This window comes from Ooceraea biroi, chromosome 6, assembly GCF_003672135.1.
Source record: "Ooceraea biroi isolate clonal line C1 chromosome 6, Obir_v5.4, whole genome shotgun sequence".
In the NCBI taxonomy this organism is placed as follows: Eukaryota; Metazoa; Arthropoda; class Insecta; order Hymenoptera; family Formicidae; genus Ooceraea; species Ooceraea biroi.
Window position 1 is genome coordinate 9,620,238 of NC_039511.1, and position 27,940 is coordinate 9,648,177.

General features: G+C 32.5%; 3 protein-coding genes across 16 annotated transcripts in view; 1 reads left to right on the forward strand and 2 right to left on the reverse strand.

Moving 5' to 3' along the window:
- Positions 1 to 27,940, forward strand: part of LOC105286976 (28S ribosomal protein S24, mitochondrial) — a 199,280-nt gene that overhangs the window by 147,629 nt on the left and 23,711 nt on the right. The window lies entirely within an intron of this gene.
- LOC105276768 lies at positions 1,409 to 27,912 on the reverse strand. Of its 12 annotated transcripts, none has more exons than XM_026970625.1 (23): positions 27,146 to 27,912; positions 26,705 to 26,959; positions 26,048 to 26,167; positions 25,793 to 25,910; positions 25,085 to 25,346; positions 24,831 to 24,947; positions 24,460 to 24,550; positions 24,034 to 24,179; positions 23,820 to 23,959; positions 23,654 to 23,739; positions 20,275 to 20,306; positions 19,661 to 19,832; positions 17,708 to 17,827; positions 17,453 to 17,570; positions 16,742 to 17,003; positions 16,459 to 16,575; positions 16,067 to 16,157; positions 15,641 to 15,786; positions 15,427 to 15,566; positions 15,261 to 15,346; positions 2,061 to 2,206; positions 1,758 to 1,890; positions 1,409 to 1,668 (listed from the first exon to the last, which is right to left on the reverse strand). In XM_026970625.1, exons 2-23 carry the CDS (start codon positions 26,897 to 26,899, stop codon positions 1,615 to 1,617), a joined length of 2,892 nt encoding a protein of 963 aa, XP_026826426.1. In that variant the 5' UTR covers positions 26,900 to 26,959; positions 27,146 to 27,912; the 3' UTR covers positions 1,409 to 1,614. The 12 variants fall into 12 exon arrangements, with proteins under 12 accessions (XP_026826426.1, XP_026826428.1, XP_026826425.1 ...); XM_026970627.1 differs by lacking the exon at positions 27,146 to 27,912 and adding an exon at positions 26,960 to 27,087 and having other exon boundaries at positions 26,705 to 26,876; XM_026970624.1 differs by lacking the exon at positions 27,146 to 27,912 and having other exon boundaries at positions 26,705 to 27,087.
- Positions 7,655 to 12,791, reverse strand: LOC113561422. Of its 3 annotated transcripts, none has more exons than XM_026970693.1 (6): positions 12,485 to 12,791; positions 10,563 to 10,682; positions 10,308 to 10,425; positions 9,597 to 9,858; positions 9,329 to 9,445; positions 7,655 to 7,769 (listed from the first exon to the last, which is right to left on the reverse strand). In XM_026970693.1, exons 1-6 carry the CDS (start codon positions 12,677 to 12,679, stop codon positions 7,736 to 7,738), a joined length of 846 nt encoding a protein of 281 aa, XP_026826494.1. In that variant the 5' UTR covers positions 12,680 to 12,791; the 3' UTR covers positions 7,655 to 7,735. The 3 variants fall into 3 exon arrangements, with proteins under 3 accessions (XP_026826494.1, XP_026826495.1, XP_026826493.1); XM_026970692.1 differs by lacking the exon at positions 7,655 to 7,769 and adding an exon at positions 8,891 to 9,048 and having other exon boundaries at positions 12,485 to 12,790; XM_026970694.1 differs by lacking the exon at positions 9,329 to 9,445 and having other exon boundaries at positions 7,754 to 7,769; positions 12,485 to 12,784.

The following is a 27,940-nucleotide window of genomic DNA, read 5'->3' on the forward strand; positions in this document are numbered from 1 at the left end:
TTCATCCATTGCTAAAATCGAGTGTCTATGTTAATAAATTCGAATCGGGACGTATTGCTATTCTGTAGGCGCAAATATTTTGTTAACCAAGTTACTGTTCACAATCGGGTTATGATAATACAGGTGCCTTGGCGAAAGCTCTCTCATCAGTTCCAGAACAAACTGCTAGGAGCCTCCACTGTTCTCTACAAGATAAAGTAGTAGGAAAATCGAGATCGCGCAAAATTATTGAGAACAAAAAACACCCAAGTGCTACAAAGCTTCAGGTCACTCAACTGAGCAAAGGAACAAAGAAGAGCTCAGCAGAGAGCGCAAGACTAATAGGAAACAAATCCATCTAATGGTCAATTAAAAATCAATTCAATTCAAATCAAATTAATTCAAAATCATGGAAGGAGATGCAACAGCTATATACGGATACCTATCTCGGGTCCCGTGCACCCTATTGAATAGAACACATATATGTCAGCCGGTCAGCGAAAAAGAAACAGGCGCATATTATCCCCTCTTCCTTTATCGATCGAACAAATATTCCTTCTTATTCTTTTTTCTAGTACCAATAGAAGGTAAATTTATCCAATTCGGTGTACTTTTCTGTAGACTATAACGTGCAATTATGAAGTAGGGGACGTGCAGTGTAAGTTACTATAGCGTGTACTGTTAAGCAATCGATTTAATAATGCATAAAATATAACAAATGCTTTGTTCCATAAAAAAGACGAATATGTAAAAATATAAGACTATACCTTAAATAATGCATGCAGGGTCGCATTCTTCCATTTTCATTATAAAAGTTTTTATTTTCTTGCACTATTTATTTGCGCTGATTATTACATCTCCATTGTGGGAACGTCCACTTCAAAGTATCAGCTTACTATCAGTTAATTGAACTGAACTGTATAAAAACAGCTAACATTATTGAAGAGAAATGATAATCCTCCGTGCGCTCCTGCAAAGTTGGTTAATAAATCTCTTTTACTTGTCAGACATTTATAGAGACATGTATATATAACACATATACTTATAACCAGAGGATGTTGAAGTGCTCCTGATTGGGACCGCTCACAAAAGCGGAGATCTTGCTCACGTCGTCACAAATGTTAATGATTCATGCAGGGTTGACGAATGCGACCGCTCGTTGGTTACATTTGGAGGAACGAACAAAACAAAACGTGATAGATAAAAAGAAAATAAAAGGAATGTATTTCCGCTGAGCGCGGTGCCGATGAGTATTAACTCGTGAAAACTGATCGTTCGCGTTGGTGGAATTCGCAATCTTACAGAGAGCAGGAATTAGTGATTAGCGGAAGTTGAGGCGACCATTATTACTGAACAGAGAAAACCAAGCGAACAAACGATCTCCGCTAAATCTAACCGCTTAAATCTCGACAAATAAAAACACATTTGACCGAGGATTACTCAACAGTTTTCTGTCTTTTATCTTGAGATGTTTATTCGCGCTGTTTCTTAGGCGCCAGAGCTGTATGAAGCTTTTTATTTGTAAGGTACGATTATTTGCAATCGAATCAATCTTCCCAATTGTTCCAACTCGAACAGAGTATATTATTATATTATTTATATACACTATATTGTCTTTAGTAATGTGTTTCTTTCTTAACTTCGTGTGGAATGCATGAGAGTAAAGTAAGACATCGTTGCTTTCGCTACCTGCAATGTTTCATATTTATTTGTTGTTAACAATTTTATTATTTTAAATATAAAAGTGTATTTATTTAACACATGTTACTAATTTTTACCATTGCAAAACACTCGTACGATGCTATGAACAATCCTCCGCAAGTTAAATGAAATTGTTTAGCTTTCCTTTGCAACATCAACACTATCAGTCTTTGTACATGTTGAGGGCACAAGTACCACCGAATGTTGTATCTACAAGTTTTATATAAGTTATCATTCAATAATTTGAGAATAGAAGGAGAAAGATGTTTTAAATCAAACGTTAACTAAATGAAACATCCAAATAATAATTTATATTTTCTATATAAAAAATCGTAAGAGATTTTCGTAGTTAAGTGTATTAAACAAAACGTGTCCCTTACGCAGCAGCATATACTTCATTATTGTAGTCCGTTATATGTTGTCCAAACGCACAGCCAAGAAACGTGTATATAAAAAGACCGACTACGCTTATAGTAGGCATTATAGCTTCTCCTATATTACCTTCCAATATTATGGCTTCAGAAATCTAAATAATAAATTTGTTAATTTTAATTAATTAGTTTTTGTGTATTTCTCTTACAGCATCGTTTTATATGCAGTACATATTGAACTGTTTTCTTCAGGTTTTCTTTCTGGAAGTCATTGCTATACTATGCTTAATGTTATAACACTGCATGTTACTAAAAGTAATATACATTACTGTGTGAGTAAATTCGTATCATACTACAGAACAATTCTTTGTAATGTGAAAAGAGTAATGGAATTCCAAGAAATAAGTGGAAAATATATTTAGGCAATTCAGACCTCTCAACCTTACTTGGAAAAGATTAAGACTCATTGTAATCACCGCGAGCACTGTTAAACAAAAGTATGTTGGGTCGAAACTGTTCATCAAATGGTCGGTTATTCTTTAAAGACAAAATAGTTCTGGTGTAACACACCTGTGTATCATGATGTACAAATATTAAATTGTAAGAAAAACATTGTGAGTCTTTGTATATTATTTAGTCTTAGTTTTAGTTTTATTTGGTTTATGTTTTTTTAACATTGTTAAAACAAAGTACCGAATCTAATGTAACGATATGATTAAATTGTCAATTTTTCTAACATCTTTTTTGCTCATCATTCTTACTCTTATTTATTTTTATATTACAATTTGTAGAAAATTACGCACAGACTCTTGAAAAGAATTTTGATACTAACTTCATAGCTTCCCGATGAATATCTACGGCATAGACTATTTTCTTAGATATGGAAGGTTCGCTGTTGAAACTAATATTTGTTAGTGCATTAATCTCAATCGCGTGTTCGATACGATAACTGTAACAAATGTAATGTTGAATATATAGTGTTGAATAATAACCTCATTTTTTCTGTTGTTTTAAAATACATTGTTCCGGCAGTAATTTTATAAACACTGTTTTGTAGAAAATTCGTGGCTATTTTGTGCCCAGTTTCATACCAAGCAATTTTGAACATTCCGCATGCATGTTGGAAAAACATAAGCATCAGTGTTCCCGTTGCTATTACCGTTAATGTTCCAATAAATAGAGCTACATTCATGTGAATCAGAATTACATAGTAATATTTTTCTTGATCAATAAAATATTCGACAGCTATATATAATCGATGTAGTCGGCATCCGTTTATAGGTGTAACGTCATCGAGATACGGTATTGCAATTTGAATGGTCCAAAGAGCAGATTCTGCACTAAAGGCGAGAACTAAAAGATATTAAAAATTCATGTTTATATTTATCTTATATTATGTTTTTAAATGTTGTCGTTATTAATTATTTTGCAATCTGTAGGTACAAGATATCAACAGTTACAATTCATATTTGAATTTTAACATATGTTTATATATATATATATATACATATATATATGTTGGATGATCTGTATATATACTATACGCTACAATCTACATGATTGTGTATAGACTGCAGTTGCACGCTTTTACGCTTTTACGCTGTGGTTAGTATATCTTTCTACATTTTATGAGCAATGACGACAGATATGCAAACCGAATATAGCCATAATATCAAAACAATCCTTCTTTCAACCATACCAGCAAAGCAAACTTTGCTGGTTTGGTCGAAAGAAGGATTGTTTTGATTGTATTATTCCGGCGATACTAATTCAAATTCTGAGTGATAGCCATAATATGATTTACATTTATGCTATATGTGCATTGAGAGCCCCCTTTTGTTGAATCAAATAAGATTTATTTGGATATGAGCAAACAAGAAATTTAGTTGGTTCAACAAAATGGGACTCTCAGTACGAGAGTCAGTGTGTATTGCGTGTATAATTCCTTTATGCGGACGGTTGGTGTTGTTTTTCTAATGAAATATTTTTTAGACATGTTAAGTAGAATACATAATTAATGATATGTAAACATTTTATAAGTTCAGTTTACCGACAAATCCAGCTGTATAACGTTTTGCAGTCCTGCCATACTCTTGTATTATAGCGATTTCTTTTTTATCTTTTAGTTTAGAACATGCATAATGAAGTTGTTCCAACAAATCCTTTAGCTGTTGTTTCAACAATGTTTAATATTATGTTTGTACAAATAAAAACATAAGGACATGAAGCAGCTTTTCAATTATTTTATTATTTAATCAATGGAATTTTTATTAGAACAAATGGCTAGTTTTATCTAACGTACGGTTTTGATATTAAATCGAAATGAGGTGTAATGTATCGTCGCAACAATTATGGGCAATATACAGGAGAAAGCTTTAACAGCAAATGTGGGTGTGAATTTTGACGTAAAAAATGTAGTTATCTGCAAAACAGTAAATGTATTTTAATGGATTATTCCGAAAGAAGGATGTGTGTGTGTGTATAAATGTTGAAAACCTGTTTAACGAATAAACTTTAAGCTTTGAATTATAATTGTTTTGTAGTATCTTATAATATATCGAGAAAGCACATATTTTGCGTATGTAGAATATTATAATAAATTACAATGTATAATTATAATAACATAAATCACACTGCAATAAATATTATAATTGGTATATTACACACACAATTGAAGTATATAGTTACTGTTTATATTGTATGAAATACTTATATTATGAGTGAAGTTGAGTTGCAGATAAAGATATTTGGATGAATCTTATTTATTAAACGTTATTGATTCTTCAAAGTACTTCTGATACTGCACATTATGTATTATGTTCGAGTAAAAAAGATTTTTACATGTAATACATGCAACGGACGAATATTTATTATCTCCAATCCTTTCATGATCTTCCTTTCTCATACTAAATGATAACTGTGTAAAATAATAATTTTTTACCTGACAGATAATAGCGGAAACGAGAATAGTCCAGTTTATAATAAACTGGAGTCGTACGAGTTTCGATTGTTCAAACGGCCATTGTGCAGTGCCTTGTAAAAGAATTCTATTCAGATTAAAATACTGCGCTTCGAGACAGATCATGTCGATGCAACGGTCAGAACACAAGTGACTGCGAAAAAGAAAGAGGCGCATATTATCCCCTCTTTCTTTATCGATCGAACAAATACTGCTTTTTACTTTTTTTTCTAGTATAATTTATAAAGTGAATTTATCCAATTCGATGTAATTTTCTGTAGACTATAACGTGCAATTATGAAATAGGGGTACGTGTAGTGTAAATGATTATACTATAACGTGTACTGTTAAGCGATCGATTTAAAAATGCATAAAACATAACTGGTGCTTTTGTTTCATAAAAAAATTATATTAAAATGATACTATTCCTTGTATAAAGTATGTAGAGACGTACTCTTCCATTTCCCTTGTAATATTCTTTATTTTAATGTGAAAATGTTCACTTCGATGTATCAGCTTACTATCAGTTAAGTACTGTACTGTATTTTATATTTTACTGTACTTTATAAAAGTAGCTAACATTATTGAAGAGAAATGATAATCCTCCATACGCTCCTGTAAAGTTGGTTAGTAGATCTTTTTTACTTTTCGGATAGTTATATAGACTTTTATATGTTATATATAGTAATAATATATATTATTATTATATATTATATAATAATTATATTATAACTATAGTATATATAATAATATATTATAGATATTGTATATATGTTATATTATATTAATAAGACAGAATGGAAATAGTTTATGACTTATGTGATATTTTCTGATGCGACAATACGGGCGTCTTATGCCACTCCTGAATCGCACGCGATATAATACGCTAGCTAGGATAACTTGAAGTAGTTCTCATTTGCAAACTACCATTCAGACTGATTTTTGGTAAAGGAAAAAGTGGTTCTGTATAAGGAGTCTTCTGGTTATCTGATTATTTCATATGTGGTTATTTTGGAACAGCCTACATATAAAATATATATGTAATTAAAGATATATATCTACTTAAAATGAGTACACACACGGGCTTTTAGAACAAAATATTTTCTATAAAAATGTTATGGCTTGTTATGGAGGGAGATATAAAATGTTGCAATTGATTGGATCTTCAATTGTTTGAAGATCACGTAAAAGTCACCTTGAATTCTCTTAAATGGAGACTCCCAGTTTTCACATTCTTGTAATTTTGCTCGAAAGTTTCCTATAATTAAGTTTTTTTCGTTAAGTTTTCGTTACCTTTTCGAGTAGTAAGGTTTGCAGTTTCAGTACCGCTGGTATATTAGCATATCAATATGTTTTGTGCCGCCGAAATGTCGTTCGGATACAATGCAAGGAGTGCCGGATACTCTCAAATCTGAACGTGGGGCGACTTTAGTACAATAGAAATTAAATTGAGATAGATTGAGCGTTAATTGAAGATGAGAGTTAATTGAAACATGTGCTTTATTCGTCCTTACACTTTTAATATCTAGCGTCACAAGTCCTTTGCTAGACGGGATAAATTTAGGAAAGCAAGCGGAAATCTTCTGTCGGTCACGGCAAGTACGAAACGGAGGATTTTGAAGTGCTCCTGATTAGGACCGCTCACAAAAGCGGAGATCTTGCTCGCGTCGTCACAAACGTTGGTGCTTCATGCCGGGTTGACGAACGTCCCATCTTGGAGGAACGAACAAAACAAAACCTTTTGTATTAACAAAATAGATAAAAGGAAAATAAAATGAATTGAGCGCGGTGCCGATGATTATTAACTCGTGAAAACTGATCGTTGGTGGTATTCGCAATCTTACAGAGAGCAGAAATTAGTGATTAGCGGAAGTTGAGGTCACCATTATTACTGAACAGAGAAAACCAAGCGAACAAAGCGATCTCCGCTAAATCTAACCGCTTAAATCTCGACAAATAAAAACACAATTGACCGAGGATTGATCGAGTTTTCTGTTATCTTGTTAATTCGCGCTGTTTGTTAGGCGCCAGAGCTGTATCAAGCTTTGTATTTGAAAGTATGAATATTTAAAATCGGATCAACCTTTACAATCTTTCAAACTCGAACAGAGTATATTATTATATTATTTATATACACTATTGTCTTTAGTGACATGTTTCTTTCTTATCTTTGTGTGGAATGCATTAGAGTAAAGTAAGACATCGTTGCTTTTGTTATCTGTAATGTTTCATATTTAGGTATCGTTAACAATTGTTTTATTTCAGATATAAAAATGTATCTATTTAACACATGTTACTAATTTTTACCATTGCGAGACACTCGTACGATGCTATGAACATTCCTCCGCAAGTTAAATGAAATTGTTTAGCCTTCCTTTGCAAAAGCAACACTATCAATCTTTGTACATGTTGAGGGCATAAGTACCACCGAATGTTGTATCTACAAGGTTTATGCATACGTTATGATTCGATAATTTGAGAAATAAAATAGAAGGAGAAAGATGTTTTATATCGAACGATAACTGAATGAAACATCGCATAATTTATATTTTCTATATAAAAAATCGTAAGCGATTTTCGTAGTAAGTGTATTAAATAAAACGTGTCCCTTACGCAGCAGCATATACTTCATTATTGTGATCCGTTATATTTTGTCCAAGCACACAGCCAAGAAACACGTACAGACTAAGAACGCATACGCTTACAGAAGGAATTACAGCTTCTCTTATATTATCTTCAAATGCCATGATTTGAGAAATCTAAATAGCAAATTTGTTAATTTTAATTTATTTTTGTATATTTGTCTTACAGCATAATTTTATGTATACTATTGAGCTGTTTTCTTCAGTTTTTTTCCCTTTCTTTCATTGCTATAATATATTTTATGTTATAATACTGCATGTTACTGAAAGTGCTATGCATTACTGGGTAAACCTGAAGAAAAGGGGAACCATCTCCGATGACCTTGACCTTGACATATATTATAGAGAACACATTCCTGAGTGACCTTCAAAAGGTTTTAACCGGCGCTCGTTATGTATTAAAAAGTTATTAACATAAAAAGTTTAATGATTTTGCACGAATTTTTCACTGTCCACGCGAAGCAAGGACTTGAGTTTGACATATATTACAAAGGCCACCTTCCCGAATAACCCGCACTAGGTTTCACCCGTCGCTCGTTGTTTGTTAAAAAGTTATTAACAAAAGAAGTTTCGAAAATGTAGTAGTTATTTTGAATATTCAAAGACATAAACGACGAATATGTATATGAACGAAGGAAGGAAAGTCATTTAAAGCAGTGAATCGTTAATATTTAGAATAGTTTGTTTTACTATAAGTATTTACCAAGTATTCTCTGCTTTACCCTAAAGTTTTTCATGAGACAGTTTTAATGACTTAGTTACTAGTATATTTTCACGTAATAGAGTATATTACTACAGAATGTATATCTCAAAGATCTGGAGCAGACCGCGTAACGAAAGTGACTGACTACGAATACAAGAAGAGTTAGGTTAGATTTTTTGGAAGTGGGGCCCCCCCGAAGGGAGGGCGGATCCACGCATGTACTTTGCAAAATAACAAACAGGGGATGAGTTGGGTTAGGTTAGGTTAGAGTTTTTGAAAGTGGAGCCCCCCGCAGCATACGTACATGCTGTCTCGCTTGCTGAAAACACATGCAAAACTATTAAACTTCTTTTGTTAATAACTTTTTAATGAATAACGAGCGCCGGCTAAAATCTTTTGAAGGTCACTCAGGAGGGTCACCGTTATAACATATGTCAAGGTCAAGGTCATCGGAGATGGCTCCTCTTTTCTTCAGGTTTACCCATTACTGTGTGAGTAAACTAGTATCACTGCAGAAAAGGCTTTGTAGTGTGAAACGATTAATGGAAGTCAAATTAATAATTGGAAAATATATTTAGGCAATTCCGACCTCTCAGCCTTACTTGGAAAAGATTGAGACTCAGTGTAATCACCGAGAGCACTACTAAACAAAAGTACATTGTATCGAACCTGTTCATCAAATGGTCGGTTATTCTTTAAAGACAAAATATAGTTCTGTTGTAATACACTTGTTTATCATGATATACAAAAATATTAAGTTGTAACAATATTGTGAGTCTTTGCATATTATTTAGTCCTAGTTTATATGATTCTTAATATTGCTACAGCAAAGTAGCGAATCTAATGTAACGATGATCAAATTGTCACTTTTCTAACACCCTTTTTGATCATCATTCTTACGCTCTTATTTATCTTTGTATTACAATTTGTAGAAAATTACGCAAAGACTCTTGAAAAAGATTTTGATACTAACTGCATAGCTTCCCGATGAATATCTACAGCATACACTATTTTCTTGGATATGGAAGGTTCGCTGTTGAAACTAATATTTTTTAGTGCATTAATCTCAATCGCGTGTTCGATACGATAACTGTAACAAATGTAGTGTTGAATATGTAGTGTTGAACAATGACCTCTTCTTTTTTTTAAAATACATTATTTCCGGTAGTAATTTTATAAAGTTGATTCGATAAACACTGTTTTGTAGAAATCTCGTGGCTATTTTGTACCCTGCTTCATACCAAGCAATTTTGAACATTCCGCATGCATGTTGAAAAAACATAACCATCAGTGTTCCCGTTGCCAGTAATGTTAATATTCCAATAAATAGGGCTGCATTCATGTGAATCAGAATTACATAGTAATATTTTTCTTGATCAATAAAATATTCGACATCTATATATAATCGACGTGGTCGGCATCCGTTTATAGGTGCAACGTTATCGAGATAAGGTATTACAATTTGAACGGCCCAAAAAGCAAGTTTTGTAATACCAACAAACACTAAAAATATTAAAAATTCTTGTTATATTTATCTTATTTTACGTTTTCAAATATTTCATCGTTATTAATTATTGTGCAATCTGTAGATGGATACAAGATATCAACAAGTAGAATTCATATTTGAATTTTTCCATATGTAATAATTTTGTGCTATATTTATATATATTTGTTGGATGATGTGCTATACGCTTCATGATTGTGTAGAGACTGTGTTTGGTTTGCACACTTTTCCGTTTTTACGCTGGTCTATCTTTGTTCTATATTTAATTAAGATAGATATGCAAACCGAACATAGCTATAATATGATTTACATTTATGCAATAGGTGTACATATATTGCATGTATAATTCCTTTCTGTGGGCGGTTGATATTGTTTTTCTAATGAAATATTGATCATAGATGTGGTAAGTAGAATACATAATTAATGACGTGTAGACATTTCAATTTACCGACACATGCAGCTGTAACACGATTTGCAGTCCTGCCATACTCTTGTATTATAGCGATTTCATTTTTGTCTCTTAGTTTGGTGCATGCACAGTGAAGTTGCTCCATCAAATCCTTTAACTGTTATTTCAATAACGGTTAATATTACGTTTGTACATACAAAACCATAAGAACATGAAGCAGTTTTTCAATTATATTACTATTTAATCAATGGAATTCTTATTATAACAAGTGGCTAGTTTTATCTATTAACGTACGGTTTTGATGTTAAATCGAAATGAAGTGTAATGTATCGTCACAAAAGATAAGAACAGTACACAGGAGAAAACTTTAATAGCAAATTTAGATGTGAATTGTGACGTAAAACATGTAGGTATCTGCAAAACGGTAAATGTAATTTATTGAGTTATTCTGGAAGAAAGATGTGTATATGTATAAATTGTAATTGTTACCTTGCTTAACAAATAAACTTTAAGCTTCGAGTTATAATTGTTTTGTAGTATCTTATAATATATCGAGAAGGCATATAACATTTTGCGTATGTATTAGGGGTGTGATTTAGTTTTGAGGGTTTTTTTGCTCAAAAACGCATGTATTTAAATATGATAATGAATGAATACCTTAATCAAAATATTTTCCTTCGTTTTCTATAACTTTTTCCCATCTTTCTGGCAAGAGATGGATTCCACCACGATAAAATGACTCTTCTTTTCAGTTGATCCATTCGTCGACGAATTTTCGCACTTCTTCGAAATTATGAAAGTGTGTATCCTCTAAAGCGTGTTGCATCGACCGGAACAAATAATAATCGCATGGAGCAATGTCCGGAGAATACGCGGGGTGCGGTAAGACTTGCCATTCAAGCTCTAATAGTGTTTGTTTCACTGATAACGCAACGTGAGGTCGAGCGTTGTCATTGAAGAAGAATCATTTTCCGTCGTTTACTCGCAATTGGTGATCGTTTTTGGTCCAATGCTTGCTTCAACTTGTACAATTGGTGTCGATAACGATCAGCCGTGACAGTCTCATGCGGATTTAACAGCTCATAGTACACTATCCCACCAAATACAGAGCATTACTTTTGAACCGTGAATATTGCGTCTCGGAGTGGATGTTGATGGTTCACCTGGATCCACCCATGATTTTCTGCGTTTGGGATTATCAAAATAGATCCACTTTTCATCCCCAGTAACAATCCGAGACAAAAGACTCTTCTTTTTTTGCCTGGCGATCAACGAAATGCAAATGTTCAACCGGTTCGCAATGGCACTTTCCGATAATTGATGTGGAACCCATTTCCCTTCTTTCTGAATTTTTCCCATTTCATGTAAATGTTTGGTAACTGTTGTACGATCAACATTTAATGCTCTGGCAAGTTCTGAAGTGGATTGTGTTGAATTTTTGTCCAATAATGCTTGCAAATCTGCATTTTCAAGCTTTCTTGGTTGTCCCGAGCGTTGGTTGTCCTTCACATCAGTATGACCACTTTTAAAGCGTCTAAACCAGTATTCACACGTCTTAATTGATGGGGCAGAATCACCATAAGTTTCCACAAGAATTCTATAACCGTCAGCCGCAGTTTTCTTTTGATTAAAAAACAAAAGCAACGCATGTCGAAAATGCTGTTTCGGAAGTTGCATTTTTACGATGATATAAACACGACTGTTATTGCATCTATTGCTATAATGCTACTAAATGTCATGGATAATGTCAACACTGTAAGAAACAACAGTTATCGGAAACAGCTATTGGAACAAACTGACACTACAGCCATCTGTTGTAAAACCCTCAAAACTAAATCACACTCCTAATACAATATTATAATATTATAATAAATTACAATGTATTAAAATAATACATAAATCACACTGCAATAAATATTATACTTGGTATATTACACACAATTGAGGAATATAGTTACTGTTCATATCATATGAAATACTTATATAGGTATTATGAATGAAGTTGAGTTGCAGATAAAAATATTTTGATGAATTTTATTTATTAAACGTTATTGATTCTTCAAAGTACTTCTGATACTACATATTATGTATCATGTTCGAGTGAACAAGATTTTACATGTAATACATGTAACGTACGAATGTTTATTTCCTCCTATCCTTTCATGATCTTCCTTTCTCATACTAAATGATAACTGTGTAAAATAATAATTTTTTACCTGACAGATAATAGCGGAAACGAGAATAGTCCAGTTTATAATAAACTGGAGTCGTACGAGTTTCGATTGTTCAAACGGCCATTGTGCAGTGCCTTGTAAAAGAATTCTATTCAGATTAAAATACTGCGCTTCGAGACAGATCATGTCGGTGCAACGGTCAGAACACAAGTGACTGCGAAAAAGAAAGAGGCGCATATTATCCCCTCTTTCTTTATCGATCGAACAAATATTCCTTCTTATTCTTTTTTCTAGTACCTATAACGTAGAATGTAAATTTATCCAATTCGGTGTAATTTTGGTAGACTATAACGTGCAATAATGAAATAGGGGTACGTGTAGTATAAATGATTATACTATAACGTATACTGTTAAGCGATCGATTTAACAATGCGTAAAACATAACAGGTGCTTTTCCATAAAAAAAGAAAAAAAATTATATCAGAATATGAGACAATTCCTTCTGTAAAGTATGCAGGGACGCATTCTTCCGTTTCCCTTGTTATTTTCTTTATTTTAATGTGAAAATGTTCACTTCGAAGTATCAGTTTACTATCAGTTAATTACTGTACTGTATTTTATAAAGTCCTTTATTGTACTATATAAAAGCAGTTAACATTAGTGAAGAGAAATGATCCTCCATGCGCTCCTGTAAAGTTGGTTAGTAGATCTCTTTTACTTGTCAGATATTTATATAAACTTTTATGTATGTTATATATATATTATTATTTTTAATATTAATATTATAATATATTATATAATATTATAAATATAGAATAGTGTTCGAAAGTATTTTGTACGAAACTTTTCAGTTGGCGACATTGGCAAATGGTAATAATGGCATAAGCTATTTAGATTAGAGTTATGTGCTATAAGGATATAAAAAAAATATATATGACTTTCAATTTGCAATTGAGTTTTTCGTATAGTTAATTGAACCCCTTTCGTTCGAAAATTCCAGGAAATTTTGATATAAACAAAATACTTTCGAGCGGTACTGTATTTAATATATATTATAGATATTATATTTATTTAAAATTAATAAGATAGAAAGGAAATAGTTTATTATGACTTATGTGATATTTTCTGATGCGGCGAAGTGGGCGCCTTATGCCACTCCTGAATCCCACGCGATATAATACGCTAATTGGATAACTTGAAATAGTTCTCATTTGAAAATTATCATTTGGACTGAATTTTGATAAAGGAAAAAGTTGTTTCGAATCAGGAATCTTCTGGTTATTATCTGATTATTTCATATGTGGTTATTTTGGTGGTACAGCCTGCATATAAACTGTATATGTAATTAAAGATATATATCTAATTATAATGACACACACACACACACACACACACACACACAGAGGCACACACACATATATAGGGCGTCCCATTTTAATTAGGACAAACAAATATCTGGAAATTACGACATTTGAGAAGAAAATATTTTATATAAAAATGTTAGGGCTTGGAAGGAGATATAAAATGTTGCAACTGATTTGACCTTGAATTATTTCAAAATCACGTGAAAGTCATTTTGAATTTCTTAACTGGAAACTCCTATTTTTCATTGCACATTCTTGTAGTTTTGCTCGAGAGCTTCCTAGAATAAGTATTTTTTCGTTAAATACTTTTCGAGTAGTAAGGCTTGCAGTTTTCAGTACCGCTGGTATATTAGCATATCAATATGTTTTGCGCCGCTGAAATGTCGTTCGGATACAATGCAAGGAGTGCCGAGTCCCCCCAAATCTGAACGCCGGGCGACTTTAGTACAATAGATTAAATTGAGATAGATTGAGCGTTAATTAAAGATGAGAGTTAATTGAGATATGTGCTTTATTCGTCCTTACACTTTTAATATCTAGCGTCACTAGTTCTTTGCTAGACGGAATAAATTTAGGAAAGCAAGTGGAAATCGTCTGTCGGTCACGGCAAGTATGCACGAAACGGAGGATTTTGAAGCTCCTGATTAGGACCGCTCACAAAAGCGGAGATCTTGCTCGCGTCGTCACAAACGTTGATGCTTCATGTCATGAACGCGACCGTATGTCCCATCTCGGAGAAACGAAACAAAAAACGTGCTTTTTGTAACAAAATAGATAAAAAAGAAAAGAAAATGAATATATTTCGGCTGAGCGCGGCGCCGACAAGTATTAACTTAAAACAAACTGATCGTTGGTGCATGGGCATCCGCAGGATTGTTTTTAGGAAGTGGCATGATTCAAATGTTACTTATAGAATTAAAATACTTGTAATTTAAAAGTTATACACCTTTTGGTAGTAAAAGCTTTCTCACCGCGACAAGGTAGATGCTGTGCGTTTGTAATCTGGCATTTTTTTTATTTCAAGGAAGAAAAAATAGTTAATTGTAATTGTTTGTTGATTCCAGGGGAAGATAAATACCTGATCTTGCCCCCCTCCCCCCGTGGACGCCCATACGTTAGTGATATTCGTAATCTTACAGAGAACAGAGATTAGTGATTAGCGGAAGTTGAGAAGACCGTTATTACTGAACAGAGATAACTAGGCGATCTCCTCCAACGATCTAACCAGTCAAATCTCGACAAATAAAAACACAATCGACCGAGGATTGATCGATTATATTTTATGTGTTTTCTATCTTGAGATGTTTTTTCGCTTGAGTTTTGTACGCGCTGGTTATTAGGCGCCAGAGGTGTATGATGCTCTTTACTTGTAAGGTATGATTATTTAAAATCCAATCAACCTCTACAATCGCTCGAACTCGAACATAATATATTATTATATGTTTTGTACATACACTATTTTTGTTTTTAGTGATGTGTTTCTTCCTCATCTTCGTGTGGAATGCATGAGAGTAAAGTAAGACATCGTTGCTTTTACTACCTGCAATGATTCATATTTATTTGTTGTTAACAATGTTTTTATTTTAAATATAAGTGTTTTTATTTAACACGTGTTACTACCGTTTACCGTTGCGAAACACTCGTACGATGCTATGAACATTCCTCCGCAAGTTATATGAAATTGTTTAGCCTTCCTTTGCAAAAGCAACACTATCAGTCTTTGTACATGGTGAGGGCACAAGTACCACCGAATATTGTATCTACAAGTTGTATGCATAAGTTATGATTCGAGTAGTGGGTATAATAAGTGTATTTAATAAAATGTGTCCCTTACGCAGCAGCATATATTTCATTATTGTGATCCGTTATATGTTGTCCAAACACATTGGCAAGAAACACGTATATACTAATAACAAGTACGCTTACAGTAGGAATTATAGCTTCTTTTATATTATGTTCGAATATCACAGATTGAGAAATCTAAATAGTAAATTTGTTAATTTTAATTTATTTTTGTATATTTCTCTTACAACATCGTTTTATGTATACTATTGAGCAGTTTTCTTCAGTTTTTTTTCTTTCTTTCATTGCTATAATATGTTTTATGTTATAATACTGCATGTTACTGAAAGTGCTATACATTACTGTGTGAGTAAACTAGTATCACTGCAGAAAAAGTCTTTGTAGTGTGAAAAGAGTAATGGAAGTCAAATTACTACTTGGAAAATATATTTAGGCAATTCCGACCTCTCAGCCTTACTTGGAAAAGATTGAGACTCAGTGTAATCACTGAGAGCACTGTTAAACAAAAGTACGTTGTATCGAACCTGTTCATCAAATGGTCGGTTATTCTGTAAAGACAAAATATAATTCTGTTATAACACACCTGTGTATCATGCTATACAAATATTAAGTTATAACATAAACATTGTGAGTTTTTGTATATTATTTAGTCTTAGTTTTAGTTTTATTAAGTTTACATGGTTTCTTAACATTGTTAAAACAAAGTACCGAATCTAATGTAACGATATGATTAAATTGTCAATTTTTCTAACATCTTTTTTGATCATCATTCTTACGCTCTTATTTATCTTTGTATTACAATTTGTAGAAAATTACACAAAGACTCTTGAAAAACATTTTGATACTAACTGCATAGCTTCCCGATGAATATTTACAGCATACACTATTTTCTTTGATATGGAAGGTTCGCTGTTAAAACTAATATGTTTTAGTGTATTAATCTCAATCGCGTGTTCGATACGATAACTGTAACAAAGTAATGTCGAATATGTATTGTCGAACAATAACCTCTTCTTTTTTTTAATTTTAAAATACATTGTTTCCGGTAGTAGTTTTAATAAAGTTTTAATAAAGTTGATTCGATTAACACTTTTGTAGAATTCTCGTGGTTAATTTGTGTCCAGTTTCATACCAAGCAATTTTGAACATTCCGCATGCATGTTGGAAAAACATAATCATCAGTGTTCCCGTTGCTATTACAGTTAATATTCCAATAAATAAGGCTGCATTCATGTGAATCAGAATTACATAGTAATATTTTTCTTGATCAATAAAATATTCGACATCTATATATAATCGACGTGGTCGGCATCCGTTTATAGGTGCAACGTTATCGAGATAAGGTATTACAATTTGAACGGCCCAAAAAGCAAGTTTTGTAATACCAACAAACACTAAAAATATTAAAAATTCTTGTTATATTTATCTTATTTTACGTTTTCAAATATTTCATCGTTATTAATTATTGTGCAATCTGTAGATGGATACAAGATATCAACAAGTAGAATTCATATTTGAAGTTTTACATATGTAATAATTTTGTGCTATATTTATATATATTTGTTGGATGATGTGCTATATGCTTCATGATTGTCTAGAGACTGTATTTGGTTTGCACACTTTTCCGCTTTTACGCAGGTCTATTTTTGTTCCACCTTTAATTAAGATAGATATGCAAACCGAACATAGCTATAATATGATTTACATTTATGCAATAGGTGTACATATATTGCATGTATAATTCCTTTCTGTGGGCGGTTGATATTGTTTTTCTAATGAAATATTTATCATAGATATGTTAAGTATAATACATAAGTAATAATATGTTGATATTTCATTTTACCGACACACGCAGCTGTAAGACGTTTTGCAGTCCTGCCATACTCTTGTATTATAGCGATTTCATTTTTGTCTCTTAGTTTGGTGCATGCACAGTGAAGCTGCCTCATCAAATCCTTTAACTGTTATTTCAATAACGGTTAATATTATGTTTGTACATACAAAACCATAAGAACATGAAGCAGTTTTTCAATTATATTACTATTTGATCAATGGAATTCTTGTTATAACAAGTGGCTAGTTTTATCTACTAACGTACGGTTTTGATGTTAAATCGAAATGAAGTGTAATGTATCGTCAAAAAAGATAAGAACAGTACACAGGAGAAAACTTTAATAGCAAATTTAGATGTGAATTGTGACGTAAAACATGTAGGTATCTGCAAATCGGTAAATGTAATTTATTGAGTTATTCTGGAAGAAAGATGTCTGTATATATAAATTGTAATTTTTAACTTGCTTAACAAATAAACTTTAAGCTTCGAGTTATAATCGTTTTGTAGTATCTTATAATATATCGAGAAGGCATATATAATATTTTGCGTATGTACAATATTATACTATTATAATAAATTACAATGTATTAAAATAATATATAAATCACACTGCAATAAATATTATAATTGATATATTACACACAATTGAGGAATATAGTTACTGTTTATATGGTATGAAATACTTATATATTATGAATGAAGTTGAGTTGCAGATAAAGATATTTTGATGAATTTTATTTATTAAACGCTATTGATTCTTCAAAGTAGTTCTGATACTACATATTATGTATTATGTTTGAGTGAACAAGATTTTACATGTAATATTGGGTTGGCCAAACAGTAATTGCGTTTTTTTTTATATAAATAAAAGGCGAAGTTTTCATGGGAAACAAAAACTTTATTAAACAATATATTGTCCCTTGTGTTTGATTATCTTTTGCCATTTTTCAGGCAACTTCATGATTCCGCGCTCAAAAAAGTTCTTATCTTTTCCAGCAAAAAACAATTCCAAGAACGATTTGATATCCTCATCAGCAGTAAAGGTTTTACCATTCAAGGCGTTTTGCAAAGAACGAAACAAATGGTAATCTGATGGTGCCAGGTCTGGCGAATATGGTGGATGTGGTAACATCATGGTAACACATCCCATCCAAGCTGCAACAATTTTTCACGAGTGACCAAACTTGTACGTGGTCTAGCGTTATCATGGTGAAACACAACACCTTTGCGATTCACCAATTCTCGACGTTTCTGTTTGATGGCATCATTTAATTTATCCAGTTGACGACAGTATACGTCTGAATTAATGGTTTGATTCCTTGCAAGCAGCTCAAAATACACAATACCTTTAAAGTCCCACCAGACTGACAGCATAATCTTTCTTTGGTGAATATCTGCTTTTCAAGTGCTTTGAGCAGGTTCATCACGCTTGCTCCACGATCTTTTTCGTTTGACGTTGTTGTAGACGATCCATTTTTCGTCGCCTGTTATCATACGTTTCAAAAATGGATCATTTTCCTCACGTTTCAAAAGAGAATCGCAGATGTCAATACGCTTAGTGAGATGAATTTCTTTGAGCTCATGTGGTACCCAAATATCGAGCTTACTAATGTATCCAAATCGTTTTAAATGGTTTTCAACACTCGATTTCGATATGTTAAGATTCTCAGCAATCTCTCGTGTCGTTAAATGCCGATTGGAATCGATCAGTGCCTTTATTTTGTCATCATCAATTTCGATTGGCCTTCCTGAGCGTGGTGTATCTTTCACATTAAAATCTCCAGATCGAAATTTAGTAAACCACTTTTGACACTGCCACAGTTTTAAAGCATCTTCGCCATATACATGACATAACTTTTTATGAGCTTGCACAGCGTTTTTCCCTTTTCGGAAGTAATAAAACAAAATATGACGAAAATGTTCTTTTTGATTTTCCATTTTGAAATCGACGGCAAACAAACAATTGTTAACGAAATCGTGTACTTTCTTCTTCTAAAACAAGCTTGAACTGTGAGTTGTTAACCTACATAATGAATTTGCGGTTTAGAATGAAGTAAGTTACATTTCAAGATATGTATGTCCATCTATTGGAAAAAAACGCAATTACTTTTTGGCCAATCTAACACATATAACGTACGAATATTAATTTCCTCCTACTCTTTCATGATCTTCCTTTCTCATACTAAATGATAATTGTGTAAAATAATCATTTTTTACCTGACAGATAATAGCGGAAACGAGAATAGTCCAGTTTATAATAAACTGGAGTCGTACGAGTTTCGATTGTTCAAACGGCCATTGTGCAGTGCCTTGTAAAAGAATTCTATTCAGATTAAAATACTGCGCTTCGAGACAGATCATGTCGGTGCAACGGTTAGAACACAAGTGACTGCGAAAAAGAAAACGGCGCATATTATCCCCTCTTTCTTTATCGATCGAACAAATATTCCTTCTTATTCTTTTTTCTAGTACCTATAACGTAGAATGTAAATTTATCCAATTCGGTGTAATTTTTGTAGACTATAACGTGCAATTATGAAATAGGGGTACGTGTAGTGTAAGTGATTATACTATAACTTATACTGTTAAGCGATCGATTTAACAATGCGTAAAACATAACAGGTGCTTTTCCATAAAAAAAGAAAAAAAATTATATCAGAATATGAGACAATTCCTTATGTAAAGTATGCAGGGACGCATTCTTCCGTTTCCCTTGTTATTTTCTTTATTTTAATGTGAAAATGTTCACTTCGAAGTATCAGTTTACTATCAGTTAATTACTGTACTGTATTTTATAAAGTCCTTTATTGTACTATATAAAAGCAGCTAACATTAGTGAAGAGAAATGATCCTCCATGCGCTCCTGTAAAGTTGATTAGTAGATCTCTTTTACTTGTCAGATATTTATATAGACTTTTATGTATGTTATATATATATTATTATTTTTAATATTAATATTATAATATATTATATAATATTATAAATATAGAATAGTGTTCGAAAGTATTTTGTACGAAACTTTTCAGTTGGCGACATTGGCAAATGGTAAGCTATTTAGATTAGAGTTATGTGCTATAAGGATATAAAAAAATATATATGACTTTCACTTTGCAATTGAGTTTTTCGTATAGTTAATTGAACCCCTTTCGTTCGAAAATTCCAGGAAATTTTGATATGAACAAAATACTTTCGAGCGCTACTGTATTTAATGTATATTATAGATATTATATTTATTTAAAATTAATAAGATAGAAAGGAAATAGTTTATATGACTTATGTGATATTTTCTGATGCGGCGAAGTGGGCGCCTTATGCCACTCCTGAATCCCACGCGATATAATAAGCTAATTGGATAACTTGAAATAGTTCTCATTTGAAAATTATCATTGGGACTGAATTTTGGTAAAGGAAAAAGTTGTTCCGTATCAGGAATCTTCTGGTTATTATCTGATTATTTCATATGTGGTTATTTTGGTGGTACAGCCTGCATATAAACTGTATATGTAATTAAAGATATATATCATTAGATATATTCCTCCTGAATCCCACGTGATATAATATGCTAATTGGATAACTTGAAGATTCCTGATACGGAACAACTTTTTCCTTTACCAAAATTCAGTCCGAATGATAATTTTCAAATGAGAACTATTTCAAGTTATCCAATTAGCATATTCTATCACGTGGGATTCAGGAGTGGCATAAGGCGCCCACTTCACCGCATCAGAAAATATCACATAAGTCATATAAACTATTTCCTTTCTATCTTATTATAGTTATATAATGACACACACACACACACACACACACACACACACACACACACACAGGGCGTCCCATTTTAATTAGAACAGACAAATATCTGGAAATGACGGAATTTGAGAAGAAAATATTTTATATAAAAATGTTATGGCTTGGAAAAAGATATAGAATGTTGCAACTGATTGGACCTTGAATTGTTTGAAGATCACGTGAAAGTCACCTTGAATTTCTTAACTGGAAACTCCCATATTTCATTGCACGTTCTTGTAGGTGTGCTCGACAGCTACCTATAATTAAGTATTTTTCGAATAGTAAGGCTTGCAGTTTTCAGTACCGCTGGTATATTAGCATATCAATATGTTTTGCGCCGCTGAAATGTCGTTCGGATACAATGCAAGGAGTGCCGAGTCCCCCCAAATCTGAACGCCGGGCGACTTTAGTACAATAGATTAAATTGAGATAGATTGAGCGTTAATTAAAGATGAGAGTTAATTGAGACATGTGCTTTATTCGTCCTTACACTTTTAATATCTAGCGTCACTAGTTCTTTGCTAGACGGAATAAATTTAGGAAAGCAAGCGGAAATCGTCTGTCGGTCACGGCAAGTATGCACGTGTTACGGGATGTAACATTAATATTTTAGTTTTTGGAGTCAATGCATTTAAGCAATTTACCCCAGGGACTCAAGTCGTGTGCGTTTTGCGATTTAAGGATAATTTAAATGGTCGGAAAAGGAATGTGAGAGTCGGAAATTCAATTACTAATTGGATAGTTAATTACTAAGATATTGGATTTATTCGAGTTGATTAATCGACAATGTTGAATGAATTTAGAGTGAAGGAGAAATAAATATGAACTTTGAGTTGTGATCGCGTTGACGCCGTTTTGGAGATCTCGTTGCTGTACTTCTTTCTAACCGCGATATGAGTGAAGAGAGCCGGTCGAGAACCAGGAAGAGAAGAGAAGAAAAGAGAGCCAGGAACCTTGGTTGGTTCCTTTTATACCAAAATCGTAAGCAACAGAATTTTCCTTTAGCCAATGGGAGATCTCGAAAACGGCTGCAACAGGCATAGACAGAGAGGAAGGATCCCGCGCAAATCCCCGCTATTGGCCTACAGAATCTTCGCGAAAGTTCTAACGATTCTTATACGTATATATACTTATGGTATTTTATATATGATTTTATCTTGTTTTTAAACAACGGGAATACAAATATTGGTATCGTTAATCTGTGCGTTAACATTATGCAATAGACATATCGTTTTAAACCGAGTCTTGGAGAGTGACTATATCGATATATGAGAAAACAATTCAAGAGATATGGTCACGCTTCACCTTCAGGACGCGCGACCTGCTTAATATTTACTTATAATTAAAATGCTATAAAAATATATCTCGTGTGTAAGTCTAAGTAAGTGTAAGTTAGGCGCTATGTCGGGGAAGAGGACTAAGCGTGCAAACTTGGTCCTTTGAGAGGTTGTTAGGAAAGGAATTTTGGGATGGATCATAACAGAGAAAGTTTGTCTGAAGGCAGTGACATCGGCATATGACGGTTAAATGAAAAAAAAAGGAATCCGGAAGAAAAAGGAGACTTGTCGGGACGTAACACACGAAACGGAGGATTTTGAAGCTCCTGATTAGGACCGCTCACAAAAGCGGAGATCTTGCTCGCGTCGTCACAAACGTTGATGCTTCATGTCATGAACGCGACCGCATATCCCATCTCGGAGAAACGAAACAAAAAACGTGCTTTTTGTATTAACAAAATAGATAAAAAAGAAAAGAAAATGAATCTATTTCGGCTGAGCGCGGCGCCGACAAGTATTAACTTAAAAAAAACTGATCGTTGGTGCATGGGCATCCGCAGGATTGTTTTTAGGGAGGGGCATGATTCAAATGTTACTTATAGAATTAAAATACTTATAATTTAAAAGTTATACACCTTTTGGTAGTAAAAGCTTTCTCACCGCGACAAGGTAGATGCTGTGCGTCTGTAATCTGGCATCTTTGTTTTTTCAAGGAAGAAAAAATAGTTAATTTTAATTGTTTGTTGATTCCAGGGGAGGATAAATACCTGATCTTGCCCCCCCCCCCGTGGACGCTAATACGTTAATGATATTCGTAATCTTACAGAGAACAGAAATTAGTGATTAGCGGAAGTTGAGAAGACCGTTATTACTGAACAGAGATAACTAGGCGATCTCCTCCAACGATCTAACCAGTCAAATCTCGACAAATAAAAACACAATCGACCGAGGATTGATCGATTATATTTTATGTGTTTTCTATCTTGAGATGTTTTTTCGCTTGAGTTTTGTACGCGCTGGTTATTAGGCGCCAGAGGTGTATGATGCTCTTTACTTGTAAGGTATGATTATTTAAAATCCAATCAACCTCTACAATCGCTCGAACTCGAACATAATATATTATTATGTGTTTTGTACATACACTATTTTTGTTTTTAGTGATGTGTTTCTTCCTTATCTTCGTGTGGAATGCATGAGAGTAAAGTAAGACATCGTTGCTTTTACTACCTGCAATGATTCATATTTATTTGTTGTTAACAATGTTTTTATTTTAAATATAAGTGTTTTTATTTAACACGTGTTACTACCGTTTACCGTTGCGAAACACTCGTACGATGCTATGAACATTCCTCCGCAAGTTATATGAAATTGTTTAGCCTTCCTTTGCAAAAGCAACACTATCAGTCTTTGTACATGGTGAGGGCACAAGTACCACCGTATGTTGTATCTACAAGTTGTATGCACAAGTTATGATTCGAGTAGTGGGTATAATAAGTGTATTTAATAAAACGTGTCCCTTACGCAGCAGCATATATTTCATTATTGTGATCCGTTATATGTTGTCCAAACACATTGGCAAGAAACACGTATATACTAATAACAAGTACGCTTACAGTAGGAATTATAGCTTCTTTTATATTATCTTCGAATATCACAGATTGAGAAATCTAAATAGTAAATTTGTTAATTTTAATTTATTTTTGTATATTTCTCTTACAACATCGTTTTATGTATACTATTGAGCAGTTTTCTTCAGTTTTTTTTCTTTCTTTCATTGCTATAATATGTTTTATGTTATAATACTGCATGTTACTGAAAGTGCTATACATTACTGTGTGAGTAAACTAGTATCACTGCAGAAAAAGTCTTTGTAGTGTGAAAAGAGTAATAGAAGTCAAATTAATAATTGGAAAATATATTTAGGCAATTCCGACCTCTCAGCCTTACTTGGAAAAGATTGAGACTCAGTGTAATCACCGAGAGCACTACTAAACAAAAGTACATTGTATCGAACCTGTTCATCAAATGGTCGGTTATTCTTTAAAGACAAAATATAGTTCTGTTGTAATACACTTGTTTATCATGATATACAAAAATATTAAGTTGTAACAATATTGTAAGTCTTTGCATATTATTTAGTCCTAGTTTATATGATTCTTAATATTGCTACAGCAAAGTAGCGAATCTAATGTAACGATGATCAAATTGTCACTTTTCTAACACCCTTTTTGATCATCATTCTTACGCTCTTATTTATATTTGTATTACAATTTCTAGAAAAGTACGCACAGATTCGTGAAAAAGATTTTGATACTAACTGCATAGCTTCCCGATGAATATCTACGGCATAGACTATTTTCTTGGATATGGAAAGTTCGCTGTTGAAACTAATATTTTTTAGTGCATTAATCTCAATCGCGTTTTCGATACGATAACTGTAAGAAATGTAGTGTTGAATATGTAGTGAACAATGACCTCTTCTTCTTTTTAGTTTTAAAATACATTGTTTCCGATAGCAGTTTTATAAACACTGTTTTGTAGAAATCTCGTGGTTTTAAGCCTAGTTTCATACCAAGCAATTTTGAACATTCCGCATGCATGCTGGAAAAACATAAGCATCAGTGTTGCCGATGCCATTAATGATAATATTCCAATAAATAGGGCTGCATTCATGTGAATCAGAATTACATAGTAATATTTTTCTTGATCAATAAAATATTCGACAGCTATGTATAATCGATGTGGTCGGCATCCGTTTATAGGTGTAACGTTATCGAGATAAGGTATTGCAATTTGAATGGCCCAAAAAGCAGGTTTTATAATACCGAAAAGTACTAAAAATAGTAAACATTCTTATAATATTTATCTTATTTTATGGTTTCAAATGTTTCATCGTTATTAATTATTGTGCAATCTGTGGATGGATACAAGATATCAATAAGTAGAATTCATATTTGTATTTTTACATATGTAAAAATTTTGTGCTATATATATATATATTTGTTGAATGATGTGCTATATGCTTCATGATTGTGTAGAGACTGTGTTTGGCTTGCACACTTTTACGCTTTTACACAGGTCTATCTTTGTTCCACCTTTAATTAAGATACATATGCAAACCGAACATAGCTATAATATGATTTACATTTATGCTATAGGTGTACATATATTGCATGTATACTTCCTTTCTGCGGGCGGTTGATATTTTTCTAATAAAATATTTATCATAGATGTGGTAAGTAGAATACAGAATTAATGACGTGTAGACATTTCAATTTACCGACACATGCAGCTGTAACACGATTTGCAGTCCTGCCATACTCTTGTATTATAGCGATTTCATTTTTGTCTCTTAGTTTGGTGCATGCACAGTGAAGTTGCTCCATCAAATCCTTTACCTGTTATTGCAACAATGTTTAATATTATGTTTGTACATACAAAAACATAAGAACATGAAGCAGTTTTTCAATTATATTACTATTTAATCAATGGAATTCTTATTATAACTAGTGGCTAGTTTTATCTATTAACGTACGGTTTTGATGTTAAAACGAAATGAAGTGTAATATATCGTCAAAATAGATAAGAACAGTACACAAGAGAAAACTTTAATAGCAAATTTAGATGTGAAGTGTGACGTAAAAAATGTAGTTATCTGCAAAATAGTAAATGCAATTTTTTGGATTAATCTGCAAGAAAGATGTGTGTATGTATAAATTGTAATTTTTAAGTTGCTTAACAAATAAATTTTAAGCTTCGAGTTATAATTCTTTTGTCGTATCTTATAATATATCGAGAAGGCATATATAATATTTTGCGTATGTACAATATTAAAATAAATTACAATGTATAAAAATAACAACATAAATCACACTGCAATAAATAGTATAATTGGTATATTACACACAATTGAGAAATATAGTTACTGTATGTTACTGTTTGTATCGTATGAAATACTTATATATTATGAATGAAGTTGAGGTGCAGATAAAGATATTTTGATGAATTGTATTTATTAAACGCTATTCATTCTTCAAAGTAGTTCTGATACTACATATTATGTATCATGTTCGAGTGAAAAAGATTTTAACATGTAATACATGTAACATACGAATATTTATTACTTCTTACCCTATCATGCTCTTCCTTTCTCATACTCAATAATAATTGTGTAAAATAATAATTTTTTTACCTGACAGATAATAGCGGAAACGAGAATAGTCCAGTTTATAATAAACGGGAGTCGTACGAGTTTCGATTGTTCAAACGGCCATTGTGCAGTGCCTTGTAAAAGAATTCTATTCAGATTAAAATACTGCGCTTCGAGACAGATCATGTCGGTGCAACGGTCAGAACACAAGTGACTGCGAAAAAGAAAGAGGCGCATATTATCCCCTCTTTCTTTATCGATCGAACAAATATTCCTTCTTATTCTTTTTTCTAGTACCTATAACGTAGAATGTAAATTTATCCAATTCGGTGTAATTTTTGTAGACTATAACGTGCAATTATGAAATAGGGGTACGTGTAGTGTAAATGATTATACTATAACGTATACTGTTAAGCGATAGATTTAACACGGCGTAAAACATAACAGGTGCTTTTATTCCATAAAAGAAAGAAAAAAAATTACATGAAAATATGAGACCAATCCTAAAGTATGCAGGGACGCATTCTTCCGTTTCTCTTGTAATTTCCTTTATTTTAATGTGGATATGTTCAGTTCGAAGTATCAGTTTACTATCAGTTAATTACAGTACTATATTTTATAAAGTCCTTTACTGTACTGTATAAAAGCAGCTAACATTAGTGAAGAAAAATGATCCTCCATGCGCTCCTGTAAAGTTGGTTAGTAGAGATCTCTTTTACTTGTCAGATATTTATATAGACTTTTATGTATGTTATATATATATAATTATTATTATTATTAATATTATAACATATTATATAATAGTATAAATATTCAGTAGCGTTCGAAAGTATTTTATACAAAGCTTTTCAGTTGGCGACATTGGTAAATGATAAGCTACTTAGATTAGAGTTATGTGCTATAAGGATATAAAAAAATATATGACTTTAAATTTGCAAATGAGTTTTTCGTATAGTTAATTGAACCCCTTTCGTTCGAAAATTCCAGGAAATTTTGATATGAACAAAATACTTTCGAGCGCTACTGTATTTAATGTATATTATAGATATTATATTTATTTAAAATTAATAAGATAGAAAGGAAATAGTTTATATGACTTATGTGATAATTTCTGATGCGGCGAAGTGGGCGCCTTATGCCACTCCTGAATCCCACGCGATATAATAAGCTAATTGGATAACTTGAAATAGTTCTCATGTGAAAATTATCATTCGGACTGAATTTTGGTAAAGGAAAAAGTTGTTCCGTATCAGGAATCTTCTGGTTATTATATGATTC

Excerpts from the sequence above, each read along its gene's own strand:
- LOC113561422 (XM_026970692.1), bottom strand. The coding sequence starts at position 12,679 with ATGCGCCTCTTTCTTTTTCGCAGTCACTTGTGTTCTGACCGTTGCACC. Across the intron at positions 10,683-12,484 it reads TTTCCGCTATTATCTGTCAG|ATACCTACATGTTTTACGTC; the intron begins GTAAAAAATTAT and ends ACCGTTTTGCAG. Across the intron at positions 9,859-10,307 it reads TGTTACAGCTGCATGTGTCG|TGTTTGTTGGTATTACAAAA; the intron begins GTAAATTGAAAT and ends TAATATTTTTAG.
- LOC105276768 (XM_026970623.1), bottom strand. The coding sequence starts at position 26,377 with ATGTTGTTATTTTTATACATTGTAATTTATTTTAATATTGTACATACG. Across the intron at positions 17,571-17,707 it reads TTCGATTTAACATCAAAACC|TTAAAGGATTTGATGAGGCA; the intron begins GTACGTTAGTAG and ends TTGAAATAACAG. Across the intron at positions 16,576-16,741 it reads GGAATGTTCAAAATTGCTTG|TTATCGTATCGAACACGCGA; the intron begins GTATGAAACTGG and ends ACTTTGTTACAG.